Genomic DNA, 23,987 nt, shown 5'->3' with positions numbered 1-23,987 from the left:
AAAAAAAAAACAATGAAACAAAAAGTTGCTTTGATAATCAACTAAAATGATCAAGACAGACAGAGACTGAGAGACAGAGAGAGGAAGCAAGTATTGAAAATAAAAGAGGGACTATTACTGTAGGTCCTAAAAATGTAAGAGAATATTATGCACAAATTTATGACAATAAATTAGACAACTTAGATGAGTAGACAACTTCCTTGATGTGTATTTATCAAAACGAAAGACAAGTTTCTTTATACCCAGTCATCAAAATGAAATAGACACATTCCTTGAAAGACACAAATTACCAAAACTGACACAAGCAGAAATCAAAAATCAGAATAGCCCTGTGTGACTATACTTGTAACTTAAAACCTCCACGAAGAAAACATAAAACATCTAATGAATAGTACCAACCTTACACAAACTCTTTCAGCATATAAAGGAAAAGCAAACACTTCCCATAAAATTTTTATAGATTTATGCATTAATACCCAAACCAGACAAGGATATAACAAGAAAATTAAAATTAATTTATATAACAATATTCCTCATAACCACACATGCAAAAAATCTTCAATAAAATAGTAGCAGATTGAATCCAGCAACTCATAAAAAGTATAATCATCACCAAATGGGGTTTAATTCCAGGAAGGTGAGGTTGGTTTAACATTCAAAATCAAACAATAGGCCGTGTGCAGTGGCTCATGCCTGTAATTCCAGCACTTTGGGAGGCTGAGGTGGGCAGATCACTTGAGGCCAAGAGTTTGAGACCAACCTGGCCAACATAGTAAGACCCTGTCTCTACTAAAAATACAAAAATTACCCAGGTGTGGTGGCGTGCACCTGTAGTCCCAGCTACTCAGGAGGCTGAGGCACGAGAAACGCTTGAAACCAGGAGGCAGAGGTTGCAGTGAGCCAATATCGTGCCACTGCACTCCAGCCCAGGCAACAGAGCAAGACTGTCTCAAAAATAAAAATAAAAATAAATAAATTTAAAAAGTTTTTTTAAATCAAATAATGAAATTCACTATAGTAACAACAGCCCAAAAAAGAAAAACCATACGATCATCTCAACAAGTGTCAAAAACTTATCTGACAAATTTCAACACCTGTTATCATAAAAACTATCAGCAAACTAGGAATAGAAGGAAGCTTTCTCAACCTAAGAGTCAGGATATCTAGGAAAAATATGCAGCTAACATCATACTTAAAGGTGAAAGACTAATGCATTCACTCAAGATTCTGTGTAAAACAAGCAATCTACCAGGCTTCTCATAAAGATCTGAAGAGAAAAGTAAAACTATCGTAACTTACAGACAATAGGACTGTATAGTTGGAAAATCCTAAGGATTCAAAATAAAATAACCCTACCAAAGCTAGTAGTGAATTTACAAGGATACAGGATAGATGCAAAGACAATATACAAAACTTAACTCTATTTCCATACAGTAGCAACGAAGGGAAAATGAAAATATTTTCTAAATAACATTTACTGTAACAAAAAAACATAAAATATTTAGGCATAAATTTCACAAGAGATGCACAAAAATTGCTATACTGAAAAACACTGCTGAGAGAAATTACAGATGATCTGAACAACAGAGATAGCACGTTCATGGGTTGAAAGATATAATATTGTTGAGTGTCAGGAAACAGTTCTCTATGAGTATATTGTGTTTTTACACATCTTCCCTTTGTTCCTATCTTTTAAAAACGTTTGTATTGTGAACAGCCTCGGAAAACAGAGACAGTTTCTTCTTCTTCAGCAACTAGCAGCCATGCTTATAATATGACACAAAAGATTTGTTTCCCTAAGCTTAAGATTTCTGTCCTATAATACAACCTGCTACAGGTACAGATTTCACTCAGTCATCTCAGTGTTGCTCCACGTGAAATGGAGCTGAGGGAACTGGCACAAGAAAATGCTAATATTCTGGCTACTGTCATTGCTGTGAGTAATGAAGTCCTTTGCCTCTGACCCAGGCATCTTATATCCTCTGCCAGCATCCATGAAACTATGACAGGCTAACCTGTTACCTTTGAAGTAGTGTAAAATCTCAAATCCTAAGATGTCACTTATCCCCCCTATTAATCTCTAGATTCAATGCAATCCCAATCAAACTCATAACAGGCATTTTATAGAAATGAACAAGCTGATTCTGAAATTTATGCAAAAATACTAGGGACCTAGAAGACACAAAACAATTTTGAAAAAAGATCAAACTTGCAGTCATACTACTTAATTTTATGACTTGCTATAAAACTACAATAATCAAGTATTGGCATAAGGATAGACAAATCAATAGAACAAAACAGATGTATATAAATAGACACACTTCATATGGTCAATTTTTTTTCCCAAAGGCATCAAAGCAATTCAATAGAAAGAGAAAAATATTTTCAAAAAACTCTGCTGGGATAACTGGGTATTATATGCATGGAAAAGAAACAAATAAATCTGGATCTATGATAACTCATAGCATAGACAAAAACTACCTCAAAATGGATCAAGACAAACAAAAGCTAAAACTATCAAGCTTCTAGAAGAAAACAAAGTGTCTTCACAATCTTGGAAGGAGGCAAAGATGTCTTAGACATCACAAAGAAAGCACTAAACATGACAGAAAAAGTAATTATGACTTCTCAAAATTAAAAATTTATACTCATCAAAAGAAACATCAATAAAATTAATAGGCAAGCTACAGACTAGGAGAATATATTCACAACACATGTATCAGACCAAAGATTTGTATTCATAATATATAGAGAGAACTCTTACAAATTTGTAGGAAAAAAAAGGCATACAACACAATTTAAGAATGGGCAAATTACTTGAACAGACACTTCACCAAAGAAAACATACACACAAAGGACATGTAAAAGTCCTCTAATTCATTAGTCCCTAGGGAAATCTAGATTAAGACCACAATGAGGAACCACTACATAACCACTAAAATGGTTAGAATTTAAAAAACTGACAGTATCAAATGTTGGTGAAAATGTAAAGCCACAAGAATTCTCACACATTGCTGGTGGAAGTGGTTGGGGGAACAGTTAAGCAACTTCTTATAAACTTAAATAGATAGTTACCCCATGACTCAGCAATTCTACTCTCAAGTATTTACCTAAGAGAAATGAAAATATATGCATACAAAAATGTCTATGTAAGAATGTTCACAGCATTCTTTTGTTCATAGTAGCCAAAAACAATAATCCAAACATCCAACAAGTGAATAATTAAACTGTGCTATATTCTTAGCATGGAATACCACTCAGCAGTTAAAAGGAACAAATTACTGATACCTGCAGCATCATTAGTAAGTCTTAAAAGCATCATGCTGAATGCAAGTAGCCAAGCACAAAATGTATGATTCCATTCATATGACTGATGCTTTAAAATACGTAAAACTAATCTATGATGAAAGAAATCAAAACAGTAGTTGTTTGGGATTGGTGTTGGGGGTAGGAACCAGAGCAAAGAATTGAAGGACTGACTGCTAAGGACCCAAGAGATCTTTCTAGGCTGATAGAAATGTTCTATATCTTGTCAGAGGTGTGGATAAATAAATGTATGCATTTGTCAAAATGTAAAACTGTTAAAACTTAAAATTTATGCATTTTACTGCATGTAAATTATGTCTTAATAAAAACATTAAGGTGAAAAAGGTGTATGGGCATTCTTCAACAAATAAATTGCAGAGAGAGACCACAAGCAAGGGAGAACTCATCGACAGATTAAAAGACTAACACATCAAATTGATCTATTGTAATATGTGGACCTTACTCGAATTCTGATTCTAACCGTAAAAACAGAAAGAAAGAAAGACCATTTATGACATTCAGTAAATAACAGTAAATGTGAGGCCAGGCACGCTCGCTCACACCAGCACTTTGGGGGGCCAAGGCAGGTGAATCACCTGAGGTCAGGAGTTCGAGACCAGCCTGCCCAATATGGTGAAACCCCATCTCTACTAAAAATACAAAAATTAGCCAGGTGTAGTGTTGGGTGCCTGTAATCACAGCTACTTGGAGACTGAGGCAGGAGAATCACTTGAACCCAGGAGGTGGAGGTTGCAGTGAGCCAAACTTACACCACTACACTCCAGCCTGGGTGACAAGAGTGAAACTCCATCTCTAAATAAAAAAATGGAAATGTGAACATTAGCTGGATGCTTGATACTAATTCTATTGTATTGAAGCCATTTTAACCATAGTTTTACCCTCAACTCTTTTAGTATTCCATTAAAATATATATGTGTTTGAGTCTATCAATGTTAAACTTAACCATATCCCCTGCAACATGTTTCATTAACAAAATTTTAATAAGGGAACAAGAGTAAGTTTGGTTGATGAGAGAGGGTAAATGAGAAGGTATGTTGCAGGTGGCAGTTTCTCAGTCCTTGTTCAAAAGTGATGTCTTACAGCCCTAATCCTTATGGCAGATCTCTGTGTAGTACAGATGGCCTATAAAATATAATGAAATACTAACTTGATCTTCTATATTCTGATTTTCAGTCATTCACCTATGCAAGCAAAGGCATCTAACAAAGTTTTTATCAAGTTATTTTATATAAAATTTGGTTTTTATACAAAATTAAAATATCAGAATTTGGTAAAATAAAACTTTCCATAATTTAACAATGATGTTGATGAATTAAGACTGAGAAGTTCCAGACTATGAAAGGGATTTATATCATAGATACAAGCATCTTTGGTAAACTCTTCAGAAAGGAAGAGAATAAATAAAAGTAAATTCCCTTATTTTCTGAGATCAAAACCTCTAGTAGCTTAAAAATAAAAAGTTTTAACACTTTTAGGTCACCTCCATCTAGGGTTGTCAGGGCACTGGGATAAACGAACTCAATAATGACACCTTCCAATTAGGCGAGTTTATAAATCAACCTACAAAGTTGGGGAGAAAGAACATGTAAGCAGACCTGGAATCCTTAAGTAAGCTTCTCTCTTTCCACAAAAGCAGTTCAGAGATCTGTAAATATGTCCTGTAAGGCCAATCACAAAACTCCTCTGGTTTTAAGAGCAGAAAATTCTTTAGAACTAGGGGCCTGTATTTTTTCCTTCATCTGCTACCTATACCTCTCATAAGTACAACCTCTATTCATCTTTCTTGTCCTCTTACTCAGCCCTAGGCCTAGTTTAAAAAACAAAAAAAAGGAATATATTAATTTTTTTCTTAATATTGAACTCCCAAGAGACCACCAATATAAGCAGCAACTCCAAACTCTTGAACAACAAAACTTTATAAACTTTCTGTATCTGTGGTAACAATTCCATCAATGAGAAAAACAAGTTATTAAAGAAATAATTATTTTTGAAAAGTAGAGGGCCACCTATGTAAAGAGACTGCTTTTAAAAAAAAAAAATCCAGTATTTGGCAGCTATAGCTCCTACTACAGGAGTACAGAGAATATTTCTTTCTTTCTCAACACAATTTTTTTTTTTTTTTTTTTGGGAAATGAAAAAGCAGGAAGACTTGGCTTTCTTTCTCAGTCAATTATCAATTGAAAAGAGAGAGCCAAATACCTGTATAATTCAGTATGTTACAAGGAGGCTAGAATATTTATTTTTAAAAGTCTCTAGTTCACCTAATTATATGCCAAATTTTTTAAAAATACATGTTAATAAAAACCATGTGTTTATGGAAAAATACACAATATCAACACCAAAAGTATTTCAATTCTCCCCAAAATTAATCCATAAATGTAATGCAACCTACTAAAACTCCAACAGAGGGAGAGGGGACAAGATAAAAAAAATTTTAAGATAAGGTAGAAAATTATACACACATAAGATAGCCAAGAAAAATATTTATGGAAAAGCCGTTTAGCTAGTATTTAAAAATTATAGCACAACAGTCTGATACTTCTGTGTGAACTGACAGATAAATGGAAAAGCAGAAGAAATATTTCACCCATACTACAAGAATATGACAAAAATGGTACTTCAAAGTGATTAAGAAGGATAATTCAAAATAAAAGGTATTGGAACAAATGGGAAATAATCTTGAAATATAAAATTATTTCACTACTTCACTCTCTAGAACAAAACAAACTGCAAATAAATCAAATAATTAAATGTTAAAATGAAATCATAAAAAGTATAAAAGTACTTACTAGGAGTAAACATGGGGGAAAATTTTTATGATCCTCAAGAAGGATTTTCTAAGAATTCCATAAAACTCAATGACTTTTTTGACTTTTATGACTCAAAGTCATAAAAGAAAATGATGAATCTGACTATGTAAAAATTTCTAAACAGAAAAATATACCATAAGGTCAAAATACAAATAACAAATCAATAAAAAGTTTTCAAGACATGACAAAAGGCTAGTTTCCTTACAATGCAGAATAAGTGAATCTACATATATGAGACCAAAAACCCAAAAGAATAGGCAAAAGCTGTGATCAGAAAAAATTTGACACCTAAGCCTATGAAAAATGACTCAAATTTAAAAGGACAATTTGCTAAACAATGTATTAGTTCACGAATATACTGTGCTGGTAAAGATATAAGGGAAAAGCTAACTTAACAGGTTGGTGGGAATAAAGGTTGGAACCATTCTTTGAATGACACTTTGGCATTAGCTACCAACATTTTAAATGCAAATATCCTTTGAAGCAGTAATTCTACTTGCACAGATTTATCCTACAACATATATAATGGCATGTATTCCCAAAGAAGTGTATACAAGAGTGTTCACAGGAATATTATTTGTAAGAGAAAAAACTAAGTATCAACCTAAATAACCATCAATAAGGGACTGATTAAATAAAATATGGTACATCCCCAGAGTCCTCTGCATCTATTTTTGTGGAAAATAAAGAAAGTGAAAAGGTTATACACGTATAAATAAATATTTACCCACAGATTATCTCTAAACAGATACTCAAGAAACTACTAACAGAGGGTGGATCTACAGAAGACAACTTGTGGAAATCTGGGTAACAGGTAGAAAGAGTTACTTTTCTGTATATTCTTGTACTGTTTGGAATTTTTACCTTGTATATATAAATAAATAAATGCTTTCATAAGATTTGGGATTTTTATTGAGAGAAAATATTATAGTAATTCTAGAACTATACAGAATATGAAGATCAGCATCTTACTCATTCAACAGACTGAGTTCTTATCACATCTAAGGCACTGCAATGCAGATACAATGCATATAGTCCTTTTCCTCAAAGAAAAAGGTAACAGCACCTTTCCTCAAGGAGTACACCGTCTGGTGGAGGACAGAAATCAGTAACCATACCATTACCTTATATAGAATGATATACACTATGAAGAGATAAGAACAGAATATTATGGAAACACGTGATGAAAGCAACTTAAAAATCAATGATCATCATTCCAAGAAACATAAAAATCAATAATAGCTTAAATATGAAATTATCAACTCCTCCTTTGGGGTTAAAAAGGATGATGATGGCATTAGTCTGAGAAAATCTTAGCATCAGTAAAGCTGGGTCTCATCATTTTGCATACCTATGTCCTGCACTAGCTATCCACAAAGGTCACATTCATTCAAACACTACTGAGAACTATGGTTTTACCATTACAGTTCCCATCCCTAGTGCTGTCATCCTCAGAAGAACCAGATCCCTTTAGAAACAGGAACAAAAAGTCTCAAAGAATGTACCATAAGTATAGTATATCTGCAACATTTACTTCTATTTATTTAAGGGTTCCAGGGAAGAATCAAGAAATAGCCATTCAGTTTATACTTTTATCCTGGGCTAGCCAAATACCTTAAAAAGGAACCATTAAATTGAGGCTTTGAATCAGTAGTTATTCAAATAAGTTGCTTGAAGGTATATTATGAAAATAACTGGCGGGGCACAGTGGCTCACACCTGTAATTTCAACACTTTCAGAGGTCGAGGTGGGAGAATTGCTTGAGCCCAGGAGTTCAAGACCAACCTGGCCAACATAGTAAGACACCATCTTTAAAAAAATAAAAATAAGGCTGGGAGCAGTGGCTCACATCTGTAATCCCAGCACTTTGGGACGCCGAGGCAGGTGGGTCACCTGAGGTCAGGAGTTCAAGACCAGCCTGGCCAACATGGTGAAACCCCATCTCTACTAAGAATACAAAAATTAGCCAGGTGTGGTGGCGCATGCCTGTGGTCCCAGCTACTCGGGAGGCTGAGACAGGAGAATTGCTGGAACCTAGGAGGTGGAGGTTGCAGTGAGCCGAGATTGCGCCACTGCACTCCAGCCTGGGCTACAGAGAAAGGCTCCACCTCAAAAATAAAATAAAATAAAATAAAAATAAAAATATATTTAGGCTGGGTATGGTGGCTCACGCCTGTAAACCCAGCACTTTGAGAAGACTGCTTGAGCTCATGAATTTGAGACCAGCCTGGGCAACATGGCGAAACACTATCTCCACGAAAAATACAAAAATAAGCCAGGAGTGGTGGTACGTGCCTGTGGTCCCAGCTAGTTGGGAGGCTGAGGTGGCAGGATCACTTGAGCCCACAAGATAAGGCTGCAGTGAGCCAAGATTGCACCACTATACTTTAGCCCTGGGTGAAGGAGCAAGACCCTGTCTCCAAAATATAAATACATAAATATAAAAGTTTTTTAAAAAAATAAAATTTAAAAAATTTTTAAAAAATAGCCAGCATGGTGGTGTGCACCTGTAGTCTCAGCTACTTGGGGGGCTGAAGTGGGAGGACTGCTTAAGCCCAGGAGGTCAAGGGTATAGTGAGCCATAATCATGCCACTGCACTCCAGCCTGAGCGACAGAGTAAGACTCTGTCTCAAAACAAACAAACAAACAAAAACTTAACAGGCATGGTGGCTCATGCCTGTAATCCCAGCACTTTGGGAGGCCCAGGCAGGAGGATCGCTTCAGGCCCCAAGTTTGAGACCAGCCTGGACAAAAGTGAGACCATTGTTTCTTGGTTTTTAGATTTTTTAAAAGAAAATAACTACACATAAAACAAAGCCAATTAATAGTCAACAGGTAACATGCTCCTTTTCAGAAATGTTTTTACAATATGGCAAATCCTTTAAGTTTACAATAATATAGCACTAAAATAGCATGTTTTCTAAACACTATTCCATGCAGTTATTTATCAGTGGTTCCACATATATCCATCACTTCATTTTAAAAAGGATTTGAGAGAGTTTGCAAATCACTAAAAAAAAAAAAAAAAACACCACAAATTTGACACTGGGTTGCCCAGGAACCAATCTGAAACATAATTCACCATATCCATAAGGAGTATACTACTTATTCCCAACTTTTAAAAATAAGAAATGGCTTAACCAGAAATTATTTAGAATGACAAAAATCAAAGTGGGGAATGGACAGGGCATGACTTTCTTGTGTTTAGAAGCATCTACTTCCTGGGAACTTGGACTTTATATTAAGAACTGATACCTAATATTTAAACCATATGTCACTCAAAATCTTAAAATTTCTAATACATGCTCCTATGCCAATAGAAATGATCATATAAAAAATGGCTTCATGATAGTAAAAACTAGTAATTTTTAAGCCCCAACCCATTATCTATATTTATGAGCAATATTCAATTTTATACAAATTTTCATGGCAATTAAATTTTGGTAGTCTCTGAAACTGATTTAATAAGCACTAATATTCTTTTCTTTGTCTTTACATTCATGGTTTCCAAGTCCTATCAATTCGTCTTTCATACAGCCTCTTTGTAACCTAACTATAAAAACAGAGATTCATAGCCAATTAAAGAAAGCATGCTTCTTATACTCTTATATTCCTCCCTTCTATTCCATTTTCACTGAATGAACAAATAATGAAATAGTTCAGGCCCTACTCATCTCTCTCAGAACTACTGTAATAGCTTTCTAAATAATTCATCTGTTTTTCCTTCCCACCTATCTTGAATATTGTCACCAATTTTCTAATACTGCTTTCCCGGTGCCTTGCCTCACTTCAAATAACCTTCAATGGCTGTCTTCCCAAAGCCAAAAGCTCTAATTCGAGAGGGGGTGAAAAATAATAACTTTAGAAACAACAATTAATAAAAACATTTTTGGTTTCATAATATAAATTACCAAAAGCAAGGGCAACTGGATAGCAGAGCATGGATTAAAGTGGAATGATAAAATCCAAATTCCTTAATTTGGCATTCAGTATCTTTCAGAATCCAGATCTACATATTTTCGGTCTTAATTAACCTTGGTTTAGAACATGTCCAGAGACCAGCTCGAAGTCACCCTTAATTATGTTTGCACTGCTCTCAAATCAATTTCTAGCCAGAGTTTTCTGTGCATATCCTCAAAGCCTAACTTAACCCACCACTAAGCCAAGTATTTTCCCATGAAAAATGGCTCTCAAGTGAGAGGTTTTAGTCTCACTTCAGTTACTGCATTGCGATGGAGATGCTCTGGGCACAACAGCAAACAGTAAAATTACAACTTATTAACAGATGAAAATCAGGGCTTACTCATAAATAATGTAAACAGCAATGTTAAACAGACAAGTGTCAGTGATCTAGAAACCCTCTCTTCCAGGTAGGCTAGTCTATGCTTCTAACCCTGCTCTGCACATTTCTCACCTTTGTCTCACATCAGTCCTTTCAGTAGCCCTGAATCTTCCAAACTTATTTTAGTTCCAAAATCACAATATAATTATTTAATAAGCATATTTTAATTTTTTTAAAAAGCGAAACGTTTTTACCATCGCCTGTTAGAGAAGCCCAATGATCTGGGTGGGTAAGGCCACCTCTTCACTCTCCCACTAGTTTTTCTCACTAGTCTTAAACACTAGATTCTCAGACACAAAGAGCTCATTCCTGCCTCAGGGTTTTGCCCTGAAGTTGCTTGGAAATGTTTTCTTCTCTGCAGCTCAAATCTCACCTTCTAAGCCTTTCTTAGTGTCACCTAACCTAAAAAAGCCCCCATAAATCCCCATCATTCTCTATGCCATTATCCTGTTTATTTTCCTCATAACACCAGTATTCCGGATTCTTTATTCATGTGCTTATTATCTGTACTTTCCCAAGGGGGAGCATATGTGTCTTGCTTATTGCTATACCCTCAAAGCTTAGAATAGATCCTGTCTCTTGGTAGGTAATTAATAATGGGTTGAATTAATTAACAAACTCTTGAATGCATTAAGAAATCCAGACACACTGAAAATGGTTAACTATCCATGACCATAATCACAAAGTTCTTACACTTACTAAAAAAACTAAAGTTTCCCAATAGGTATCATCAATACGGAATTAGGGAACTCTGTAAAGATAAGGTCCCTTAACAGGCAATATTCTTTCCCCATTGCCTTCCAACCTCAGCATTCCAACACACAAGATTCCAAGAGAGTGCTGTCACCCCCTGAATCCCTAATGTTCAAAGACAGAACTCTTTTCTTTGTTCCCATACCAAGATTAGTATGCTTTTGTCAATCATTAAACTTCCTGTGGCCAGGCGCAGTGGCTCATGCCTGTAATCCCAACACTTTGGGAGGCCAAGGTGGGTGGATCACCGGAGGTCAGGAGTTCAAGACCAGCCTGGCCAACATGGTAAAATCCCGTCTCTACTAAAAATACAAAAATTAGCCAGGCGTGGTGGCAGGCACCTGTAATCCCAGCTACTCGGGAGGCTGACGCAGGAGAATCACTTGAACCTGGGAGGCGGAGGTTGCAGTGAGCCAAGATTGCGTCATTGCACTCCAGCCTGGTGACAAGAGGGAGACTATCTCAAAAAAAAAAAAAAAAAAAATTCCTGTTTAAAAACTTATTTTATATTTTTCTCTCTTACCTCAGTTTCCCTCAACTATGTCTTTTTCATACAGAAAAACGGAAAGATTGAGTTACTCCTCATCTTCTAAGACCTTTAATATGGCAATTAGTGTTTTGAGTAGTATGGGAGTGAGGAGTCCGTCAACATCAAAATATTACTCAAAAGCTCGCAATTGGCTTATTTTCCCCCATTATGGAGAAGTGAATTGAGAAAAAAAAATCAGACTGATTTTCTTTTAAGAAAGGAATCACCTCTAACATCCTACAAGGCTATGAAGATTTCCAAGCAGGCAGTTTACACTACTTGATTCTTGACCTTTTACACATAAAGGTCCTACTGCTAGTGGGACACTTTCTGTCCCCAAAGTAGCAAGTACTTATGAATGCATCTAATATTATGCATTCTCAATCTCTAACAAACATGATTTATTTCGCTTCCAAAATAATTTCCCAAGATGAAAACGGCAATAAAACAATGTGCCTAATAATAATATACAATCAGGGACTTAGGTGAATGAAAGAACTTGAAAACTATTTTACAGACCATACATAGTCATGCCTCGCTAAACAGGGGGAACGGGATCTGAGAAATGTATTGTTAGGCAATTTTGTCGTTGTGCAAACCTCACAGTGTACTTACACAAACCTAGATGGTAGAGCCTACTACACACCTATATGTAGGCTATATGGTATAATCAATTGCTCCTAGGCTACTAACCTATACAGAATGTTACTGTAGGCAACTGTAACACAATGGTATTTGTGTAGTGTTTATCTAAACATACCTAAAATAACACTGTACAAAGGATTAAAAGATGGCACACGTGTACAGGGCACTGGCCATGAATAGAGCTCGCTAGCCTGGAAGCTGCTCTGGATGTGAGTAGTGAGTGAACGTGAAGGCCTAGGACATTACCACGCACTCCTGTACAACTTACAGACACTCTACGGTTAGGCTACACTAAATTTATCTTTAGATATATTTCTTCAATAACAAATTAACCTTAGCTTACTGTATCTTTTCTATTTTATAAACTTTTTGGCTCTTTTGTAATAACGTTTAACTTAAAACACAAACACATTTTAAAGCTATAGAAAAAAATTTATATTCTTATTCTATAGGCTTTTTTCTTTTTTTTTTTTTAACTTTTGTTAAAAACTAAGATACAAACGCATTACCCTAGGCCTACACAGGGTCAAGATCAAGACGTCGCTAGGCGGCAGGAATTTTTCAGCTCCATTACAACCTTATGGAGCCACCGTTGCAAATGCGGTCTGTCCTTGACTTAAACGTCGTTATGCGGCACGTGACTGTATTTTGATTCTATAACCTAAAACATATCACTTCTGAAAAACAGTATTTCTAACCAATATATATGAAAATGTCTGTCTCAAAACATTTCTCTGTGTCTCATGGTAAATCTGCCACGAGTTCAATTAGCCAATTCCTGGCAAGGAATCCACAGGTTTTCCCTTCTTTAGGAATGTCAACCATTTTGCCTTTTATTTTTTTCTGTAAGATTCAATTATGATGCACTAAGAGGCTGGGCCAAGTCCACACTAACAGCAATTCCTCCGACCCTGCAGCTGAAACCCCGGCAAAACTACGCCCCCTCGAACACAATGCCTAGATCCCCTCTCCCTGGCTCGGTTTAGCTGGTGGGGAGCAGTCCACATCACACCCCGGGGAGCTGGGCGGTGGCAGGACTTTACCAGAACTCTCTCCTTCCCATTTCTCCACGCACCACACCACTGGAGGCGCTCTCCCTTCACTGCGGTTGGGTCAGTGTGGACGTTTTCCACTCGGCCAGCTCCCCACGAGCACAGGAGAAGGGGGAGGGGAAGCGCAAAGGGGCCACCCACGCCAGGCAGGAGGTGAGGAGGGAGCCCGGGGCAGAACGCAGGCCAACAGACCCGCAGCAAAATTGCACCTTTTCCAAAGGAGCAACCCAGACGGGTAGACAAAAGCACCTCCTAAAAAGATCTGGGTGCCAAGGCCTTTCTTCCTCACCTCGAAGCCCAACCAACCCAGTAAATCCACAACCCTGGCTCCCGGGTATATACCCAGCTCCTACTACGGGTGGGTGCCTAACTTCCGAGAATCGGTACGCTGGGCATCACAGAGGGTAGAAGTGGGAGCCGGGAGCGGTGCACGTGTTCCCCGAAACCAAGACGGACAATAAGAACAAACCCGGGCTCCAAGGGCCGCCCCACCCTTCTCCCCGCGCTTCCAACCAGACGGGGCGCCATCGCCCCGAAGTCCGCAGACAAAGCGCCCTCGGGGCGGAGAGCAGAGCCCAGCCCAAAGCATCTGGGGCTGCACACAAAAGAGGGAGGGGCGCGAGGGGCGCGAGGGGCGGCGCGAAGCGAGAGGGCGCGGCACTCACCCACGGAGCCCGAGGAGCCCCTGCGCTTGGGCGCGGCCGGGGTGGAGGGGGGCGCGGCGGGAGCCGGGGCTGGCGGGGTCCACGCGGGCTCGGCCTGGGGGCTCACGCTGGCCGGGGGAGGAGGGGGAGGCCGGGCCGGAGGCTCGTCGTCCTCAGGGAGCTTGGAGGGCGAGACTGCGGCAGCAGACAGCGGGGATGGCGCGGGCACGGTCGACGACACCGGGCTCGGGTCCCAAGACGGCTGCCGCTCCGGGGCGACTGGGGGCGCGGCCGGCAGGGGTCCCCGGGGCGCCGGCGGCACGAAGTCATTTCCGAAGTCCATCAGGGGCGCGCCGGCGGCAGGGGCGGTGGGCACTGGGGCCGCGGACAGCCCGGCGGCGGGCTTCCTCTCCAGCACCTCCAGCTCCTCCAGGTCTTCGTCCTCGTCCTCCTCTTCCTCCTCCTCTTCTTCCTCCTCGTCCTCGGGCTCCCTCACGAACTGGTACTTGAACGCGGGCTGCGGCCGGGGTGGGCTGTCCGAGGACGAGACCAGAGGCGACTGGTCCAGGTCTTCCATGGCTGGAGGGTGGAGATGATGCTGCAGCTGCTGCCGCCGCCGCCGGGGCCGCGTCTCAGAGCCGCGGGCGGTTGTGGGGGGTTGGGGAGGACCGAGAGGGGCTGGGCCGACCGAGCCGAGGGACCTACTGTGGTGACGGCTCCCGGAACAATGAGACTGCTCCTCCTGCCTCCGCGCCGTTGATGCGCCACCCGCCCTGTCCCCAGTTGCCGCCGCCGCCGCCCAGACGAGCTAGGAGTGAGGCCAGCGGACTCTCCGCCCAGTTTGGCGTGACTCACCCTCCCCGGGGGAGGGCAGGGACTGGCGCGGGAGGGAGAGAGCCAATCGGCTACAGGTTCGAGAAGACAGGCGACCAGCCGGGCCAACGGAAAGGGAAGGAGATGAAAGTGGGTGGGGACTACGGCACTTCCTCTCTCTTACTGGCTGGGATTGCGTTCAATGGGCGGGGCTGAGAGCTGGGAGCTCCACCCCCACTTTGCGTAACTGTGAGTTGGGGTGGGGTCTTGGCCTTGCCCGCAGCTGGGGGTCCGTCTGTCGTTAGAGCACTGGGAAAGAGGGCGGGCTGCTGGCTGGGAGGGGTCGGCGCGGTTTCTGGCGCGCAACCGGAAGGGCGTTATCCTGGGGGAACTGAGAGTGGAAACTTTCCTCCCGGCAAAGGAAGAAACCCGACTGGAGAAAGGTATTAACGGGACTGTGAAGTGGGCCCTAAGGATTTTTAAAGATTTTTGAAATAAAAGATTATTTGTTCACGTAAAGTTCCAAACTACATCATTACTACTACCACCCTAAAATAAGAAAAAAATTGTTTTTTGACAGTTAGGCTCACTCAGTCTAAACCGCAGCCCCTGAAATTGGTAGGAAAACAGCTGTGCTGAATTAACTAGGGATCTGGGGCCGAGCATTTGAAAGTCTGCTCTTCTTCCAAAAAGAGTCTGGGGCCTTGCCTGCTGGACTCTTACATGGTAAGAGGGTGAGTCACCCAAAGAGAGAAGCAGCGGGGAGACAGGAAAGTGGAAATACAAAGATGCCTTGGAAAGCTAATTTGGTTCACGTTACATTTCAGTCACCTTAGGTTCATGAGTCAACATTTCGGATGATTCAGGCTTTCTGGGAGTCAGGAAGCCCCATACTCATTGGTTTGATATGCAGGAATAAGCATGATCCCCATTCCACTTTTTATGAGGCTGGAGAGTTTAAAGAAAGTAGTTGCAGAACATCTTTGTAAGAATCAGGATCCTTTTATCTTTCTGATTTACCTTTCAAAAATATTCACTGCATGCCTACTCTGGAGGCCCTGAGGAGAAGAGGATAACCTGCTTTCAAGTTGCTCAAAGTCTAAATCTGTGCTGTACCTGACAGGTACTGGCTACTTGTGGCTACTGATTGAACACTCAGAATGTATGTAGGTAGCTAGGCTGAAATTAGATGTGCTGTAAGTGTAAAATGTGCACTGGATTTCCAGAATTAATACCCTCAAAATGTAAAATATCTCAGCTTTCGTGTTGACTGAATGTTGAAATTGATATTTTGGATATATTGGGATAAGTATAACATTATTAAATTAATTTTACTTGTGTTTTTAAAGCAGCTTCTAGAGTATTTTAAATACATAATGGCTTACATTATATTTCTTTTGGACAGTGCTAGTCTAGATTAATAATTAAGAAATTTTGATTGCCATGAGGAATCACTGGCAAATTCTTAGCTCCAACTAATTTATATTACTGTGGCTTAATTTGGGTATTAAAAAAGAAAAGTAAAAGTTGGAGGGAGGGATAAATAGGTGGAACACAGAAGATTTTGGGGGCAGTGAAACTGTTCCGTATTATCCTGTAATGGTGGATACATAACATTATGCATTTGACAAAACCCATAGGACTATACAACAGAAAGAGTGAACCCTAATGTAGACTATTGACTTTAGTTAATGATATATCAGTATCAGTTCATCAGATGTAACAAACGTACCACCTCAATGCGATATGTTAATAATAGAAGAAACTGTGGTTGGGGGCAGGAGTGGGAGTGTATGGGAACTCTGTACTTCCTGTTCAACTTTTCTGTAAACCTAAAACTGCTCTAAGAAATAAAGTTTATGAATCTTTAAAAAAGGAAAAGAATAAAGATTTCCTGGCAATGTTACTTGATTGGGTTAATTATCAACAATATATTCAAGACCTATCACATCACTTCCATGGAGAACTGGCTTTATTTGTACAAAACGTTTGTGACTTGCTTTGAGTTTGGTTTTATTTTTTGGAGGGGTTGGGAAGAGTAGGAAGAGAGATGTATTGATGTAGAATTTTGGGGCGGGAGGTTAATGCCAAATGAATTTAAACAAAACAAATTTCTACAATGACTACAAGAGACATATTTGAAGTCTTTGTCAAATATTTATCAAAAATTATCAAAAATCTGCCTGATTTTCAACCAATTGCGTAAACATACAAAAATATACTAACAGTATTTTATGATACGACCTTTTCTATTGTCACAGTTTAGCTATCAGCAGTCTTCCCCGTATGCTTTTCCCACTATGACTCTTCTGAAATTCCTTAATGATAAGTTTCACAGGGCTTTTATATAGGTCTAATATAAATAGGACTTATGTTATTTCCAAGTTGTTTATATGATATTTCTGCATTCATATATCCCTGTACCTACTACTGCTAAAATAGTCTCAAGGGACTATCTTTAATCAAAGTTTCACAAAAGAATAATTATAAATAGTAGATTTACAATTTTAATAAGAAATAGCAGTTAATATTGATGCAATAATATAAGCACTATCTGGTGCAGAATAAAAATAAATTTTATTAATCTCAGTGACTTCTAAAAAAATAAGTATTTGATAGATGAGTAAAGAGTTTGCCCAGCTTTCATAGAATGATCAACGAAGGAAAAAGAAAGGAGGCTGTTGCTGCACTACCGCAATTAAAAGTAAAGCTAGTTATACACTGTTGTAACTAGATGTAAATATCACTATCACTAACAAAATTCTGGTGGACATTTGAACCAGTTAAAAGAAAAATGTACATTCTAGATACTAATAATAGTTTTAAAATAATTATTCAATAATTTATATTTGAAAATAGCTTATTGGCCAGGCATGGTGACTCATGCCTATAATCCCAGCACTTTGGGTGGCTGAGGCAGGTAGATCTCTTGAGGTCAGGAGTTTGAGACCAGCCTGGCCAACATGGTGAAACCCCATCTCTACTAAAAATACCAAATTAGCAGGGCATGGTGGTGCATGCCTGTAACCCCAGCTACTTGGGAGGCTGAGGCAGGAGAGTTGCTTGAACTTGAGAGGCAGGGGTTGCAGTGAGCCAAGATCGCGCCATTGCACTCCAGTCTGGGTGAAAAGAGCAAAACTCCATCTCAAAAAAAAAAAAAAAAAAAAAAAGAAAGAAAAGAAAATACCTTATCAGAAGTAGAAGATTAAAGTTTTCAGATACCACTGGTTAGTAGCTGTTCTCTCTGAGAACACTACAAGAGATCCAGCCTGGTAGAATCATAGAATCTCAGGGTTGGGAGAACTTTGGGAGGTCAGCTTAACCAATCTCTCTTCCATTATCATGGTCTCACTTATAAGCAAGAGCTAAATAACGTGTACATATGGACATAGAGTTTGGAATGATAGTGGAGACTCAGAAGACTGGGGAGAAGGAGAGGGGATGATGAGAAATTCCTTATTGGTACAATGTACATTATTAGGGTGATGGATACACTAAAAGGGTGACCACTATGCAATCAATACATGCAACAAAATTACACTTGTACCCACAAATTTATACAAATAAAAAATTTAAATAGTTAAAATAAAAAGAAATTCTTAAGAGTACCAAAATTATGTTTCAGTCTCTTTTAAATAGAAAGATTGAATGTAATTCAGTGGTGCTCTTGAACACAGGCCAGTCATTTTCAGTAGGTGAAAAAACTGTGGTTGACTGCTCTTGAAACTGGTTGATTGCTCTTGAAACAGGTGTGTCTGTAATCCACCTCTCATCTTTCTTATCTTGCTGAACCATCCCTTTTGTGCTTTCACTTTATACTTTTTCATAAGAGAAATATTTGTTGGGTATGCAGGCTGCACCAGGCCCTGCTCAAGACTTTGAAGAATACAGCACTAAGCCAAACAGACACAAATGTGCTTGCATGTTTTCAGTAAGAGACCTATTACTTGGGGAAATCACCCCTTCCATTTCTATAGTATTATACCTTATTTGCAGAATGCTAAATTGACACCTAAACTGGTATTTGTAGAACAAGTTAATTGTCCTTGCATTATGTATGCCCCTCAAAAGAGTTAAAAGGCATAGGATGGGTATACTCTTGCCTACATGTAGCAGGATGTGAACACCAGAGTGGGTTCGGTAAGAGAAGAAAGATGAGAGGTGGATTGTAGAGAAACCTGTTTCAAGAGCAGTCAACCACAGCTTTTTCACCTCTGAAAATGACTTGCCTGTGTTCAGGAGCGCCACTGAATGACATTTGAACTTTCTATGTAAAAAAGACTGAAATATCATTTTGGCACCCTTAAGTGAAAAATTAACAGCATGCTAGGTTGTTGTCCCTATCATTTTGCTGGGATTTTAGATTTTATGAAATGTACCATTTTGTGAAATGCAGTTCATGGTTCTGTTCAACATCTTAACGTATATTAAATCCATTCTGTAATAAGAATAGAAATATAAATGTATGATCAACTTCTTCAGTCATGCTAGTTAAGCATTGACAGTTAGTGTTGGACCTAAAATAAAAATGTGAAGTCCCAAAAAGAAATCACATAATAAGCAAGCGAAAGTCATAATTAAAATTGAACCAAATATTTCTCCTTTAACTGTTTTCAGTCCTCTGCATTATTAGAAATTAGGCTATTTGAATATGCATTGTTTCCCTGGAGAAATTTATTTTGATCTAGCAAAAAAAATATTTCAGATCCAAGAAAGTTAATTTTGATCTAGCAGTACAAAACCAAGCAGAAGACATCCTGTGCTGTCTTAGACAAATAAAAATGTGTCCTCATATGAAGAAAGAAGGCAGAAAAGAGTCCACAAAATTTAACAACTCATTCTAATATATAACTTATTATTTTTAATACTTAAAGGTTGAAGTGTAAGTTCTGTTGTTTCATCTTCAATGGAGATAGATAGAAACCAAGTGGTCACTGTCTTTAAACATCATTCATTGATTCAACTAAAACCTACTGACCATCTAGGCTCTGGTAATGAATAATAGATAAAACACATTTCCTAATGTCAAAGAATGTATGTCTAGTTTACATATGAATGTATATCTATAAATATGTGTATATATAGATGTATACATGTATGTACAATATGTATATGATATAGATTTATGTATCTATATATACATATATGTGTTTGTGTGTGGATATATATATATATATCTGTACACACACAGTAGTTCCACTTAATCCATGATTTTACTTTCCGTGGTCTTAGTTACCCTCAGTCAGCGGCAGTTCAAAAATATTAAAATGAAAACTCCAGAAATAAACAATTCATAAGTTTTAAATTGTGTGCTGTTCTGAGTAGCATGATGAAATCTCAAGCAGTCCCCTTCTGTCCCTCAAGGGAGGTGAATCATCCCTTTGTCCAGCGATCACACTGTCTATGCTCCCTGCCCTCCCCTCGTGATAGATAGTCACTTAGCAGCCATCTCTGGGATCAGATCGGCTGTCATGGTATCACAGTGCTGCATTCAGGTAACCCTTATTTTACATAATAATGGCCCCAAAGTGTGAGGGTAGGGACGCTGGCAATCTGGATATGCCAAAGCGAAGTCATAAAGTGCTTCCTTTACATGAAAAGGTGAGCCGGCTGTGGTGGCTCGTACCTGTAATTCCACACTTTCAGAGGCGAAGGTGGGCAAATCACTTGAGGTCAGGAGTTCAGGACCAGCTTGGGCAACATGGCAAACCTGATTTCTACAAAAAATACAAAAATTAGCTGGGCATGATGGAGTGTGCCCAGCACTCCATCGATGGAGCTATGCATTGCATAGCTGTGATGGAGTCACAGCTACTCGGGAGGCTAAGGTGGGAGGATGGCTTGAGCCTAGAGGGGTCGAGGCTACAGTAAGCCCTGATCACACCACTGTACTCCAGCCTGGGTGACAGAGCAGGACCCTGTCTCTAAAATAAAATAAATGAAAAAGTGAAAGTTTGTCATAGATATATATGCATAAGAAAAAACAGAGTATATATGTAGGGTTCAGTACTAGCCACCATTTCAGGCATCTGGGGGTCTTGAAATGTATCCCCCAAGAAAAGGAGGACTACTTTATACCTTTGTTTGTGGGGGAAAAGAGAGAGAGAGAGAGAGACATATTCCAGCAGGACTCGGAATAAGGCCTCATAAAAGTTGATGCTTGATCTTTTAAGATAGAAAAAGACAGGCATTTAAAGAAGAGGGCATAACGTCTACGGAGGCAGGGTAAAATGAAACTTCAACAAAGATTGAAGACACACAGAGACATCTGCTATCGCTAGAAAGGTCCAAAGTGATTGAAGATAAAACCAGAAAAATAAGCTAAGTACAGACACTGAAGGTCTCAAGTGCCATGCTGAAGAGTAGAAGCATTAGTCTCCCAGAGTTATTAAAGATCTTTTGAAGCAGTGTGGTGGGATGACCTGACTGGTAATTTACAAAAACAACAGTGACAGGGGATGGATTTTGGGTGCTAGAGTAAGAAAACCAAATACCGAAAATGCAATTATAATAGTTCAGGTAACCATTGCCTTTATTTATAGCTTTATTATAACAACTGTGGTTTAAGTGAAACATAACTACTGCTTAAAATTCTGGCAAAAGTTGATAAGAGCCTAAACTAATATCACAGGAAATAGGGAGGAAAAGATAAATTTAAAATACATGTAAGAAGGTGAATTCATAGAATCTGATGACTAACAGGATAGAGGAACTAATGGAAAAGAAGAAAGAAAAGCTGATTCTAAGGTTTAAGCTTGGGTGACAAGGTAAATTGGTGCTGCCATTATCAAAGAAAAGAACTCTTAAGGAGAGAGCACAGTTTGGATAAATAATGCTAGGGAGACTATAATGACCTAAGTTTTGAGGTACATTGAACTTGAGTTGACTGCAGAACATTGAAGTAGAAGTAATCAGAGAGCAGCTGGAAAACCAGGGCTGGACTTTAGATAGACGTCTAGACTGGAGAGCAAGGTACCTGAATCTGCTAGTTAGCTTTCGTGGGTCAAGGTTTGATGGGAAATGGTGGGGCTGCGGAAAGTTGACCAAGCAGGTTGCTGGGTACTGTCTGCTACTCATCAGAGAAAACAGCCAAGGATGCAGCCCTGGAAAACATTAATATGTAACATCTCTGGATGGACATGAATCTCCACTTAATCTTTATTTTTCCAAGCAAAACACATCAAAACAAAACAAAAAACTCCTTTTAGCTTTTCTTCATAGGTCCAGTGTTTTAGTTTTTAAGTAGGTGCTCCTTTTTGTCTTTATCCACCTTAAATATTTAAACTCAGAACTAAAAATAGTATTCCAGTAAGTGTCCTACATAATTCTATTTTTGCCACAAAGTAATCAATAGTAATAGGTACAGCACCAATAATTTAAGCCTACAGATTGCCTGAAAATCTTCAGTAAGCTAGTGACTCCAGCCTCTTAGCCAATAACAAGCAGTAGAATTGCCTACTGGAAATTTGCCTCCTCCTGTAACCATCCACTAATGAAGACCTTAAAGAGAAGGAAATGGCTAAAAGAAAAGTAATAAGAGATTAAGCAAGCTCCATTAAATTACAACAGTAACTAGATAATAAGTGGTTCTCTTATATGTTACTTGTATTTATGAGTTATAGAATTTTTTAAAATCAATAGATCTATATTGCTCCTATGTCACTTGTTTTCTACTTTTATCCACAGAACCCAGAAACACAATCATCACTAGAAGTGCTACAGTATATGACTCTACCTATGTCTTTGTTGAAACTCATTTACCTTTTATTACTGAAGAGTAATTGTAATCTAGAATTTTCATTTCATATTAGTTTTATTTATTGTCCTGAGAAGAATTTTTTCCTGTCAGGTGGTAAAGGAAATGTTAATCATTTATGAATGATAAAATGTTATTTAATCTAATGAGTTAAATGTGATGTATCATCAATTCATTTCCTCTCCGTCCCAAAACTCCATGAAAATGTCAGTAAAGCAATAAGAAAATGATATTAACCAACAATGACAAAGAGAATAAGAGAGGAGACAACAATGGATAAAATATTTCAACACATTTTTGGAAGACAAAAAGCAAATGGAAGAGCAGTTACACTTAGCAGAGTGGATGAAGTTAAAACCTAAATATCTTTCAAGGGGCAGTATCAACTAGAAGCAAGTCATTTTGTGTCACAGATCTCCTAAGAGGCCCAGTCCTTGGAGGTGCCAGGATTGAAAACAAATGGATTAAGTAAAAGTGGAACCCTTAGTCCCCATGTCCCCATCCTGCTCCCAAAAAGCCTGTTCCCCCAACTCCTGCTGTCTCCTATGCCCCATTCTCCCCCAGATAGGAAATGGGAGAATTCTTATGTGGTGAAAAAAAGTGGCTCGAGAGAAAATTCTTCAAAATATTGGCATGTAGAGTACCTCAGTAAAAAGGCCTGATCAGCCCTACATTTATGTCCACTCGTCTTCTTCCTTCTCCCCACAGAGCTTCCAATACATATTTTTAAGGCTATACCCTTACACATGAAACAAAAGACAAGAACCACCAGACATTCAATAAAAGTCTTGAATGAAAACAAATAGAAAAATAAAAAAACTTGAAGGAACAGAGACATACAGAGAACAGAAGAAAATAACAAAGAAACTATAATTAATATTTAGAGTGACTGGCTGGACATGGTGGCTCACGCCTGTAATCCCAGCACTTTGGGAGGCTGAGGCAGGTGGATCATCTGAGGTCAGGAGTTTGAGACCAGCCTGGCCAACATAGTGAAACCCCGTCTCTACTAAAAATACAAAAAGTTAGCTGGGTGTGGTGGCAGGTGCCTGTGCTCTCAGTTACTCGGGAGTCTGAGGCAGGAGATTCACTTGAACCCAGGAGGCAGAGACTGTAGTGAGCCGAGATTGCACCATTGCATTACAGCCTGGGCAACAAGAGCGAAACTTTGTCTCAAAAAAACCCCAAAAAACCTATTTAGAGTGAGATAAAAGAAGGTATCACTTCCATAAAACAAAAACAGAAACAATAAAAATGAAAAAGAGAACATAAAAGAATTTATCTTAAAACTGACGATATGCTGATAGCAACATTA

General features: G+C 38.8%; 1 protein-coding gene across 10 annotated transcripts in view; it reads right to left on the bottom strand.

The window, feature by feature from the left end:
- The window catches only part of RTN4 (reticulon 4), a 179,664-nt gene that overhangs the window by 63,428 nt on the left and 92,249 nt on the right, over positions 1 to 23,987 (bottom strand). For 5 of the 10 annotated variants that reach the window (XM_054546298.1, XM_054546333.1, XM_054546337.1 and 2 more), the window contains exon 1: positions 14,125 to 18,057. The exons of 1 other annotated variant lie outside the window; for it this stretch is intronic. In XM_054546298.1, the coding sequence (XP_054402273.1) occupies positions 14,125 to 14,680 (556 nt within the window). In that variant the 5' untranslated portion in view covers positions 14,681 to 18,057. Of the gene's footprint in view, positions 1 to 13,928; positions 14,063 to 14,124; positions 18,058 to 23,987 lie in introns of those variants that run through there. 4 more of the 10 variants (XM_054546304.2, XM_063713269.1, XM_063713268.1 and 1 more) reach the window with 4 other exon arrangements.

The sequence above is a fragment of the Pongo abelii genome, chromosome 12 (assembly GCF_028885655.2).
Source record: "Pongo abelii isolate AG06213 chromosome 12, NHGRI_mPonAbe1-v2.0_pri, whole genome shotgun sequence".
NCBI lineage: Eukaryota > Metazoa > Chordata > Mammalia > Primates > Hominidae > Pongo > Pongo abelii.
Note: the sequence above shows the minus strand (reverse complement) of the source record. Positions and strands in the feature narration are given on the sequence as shown.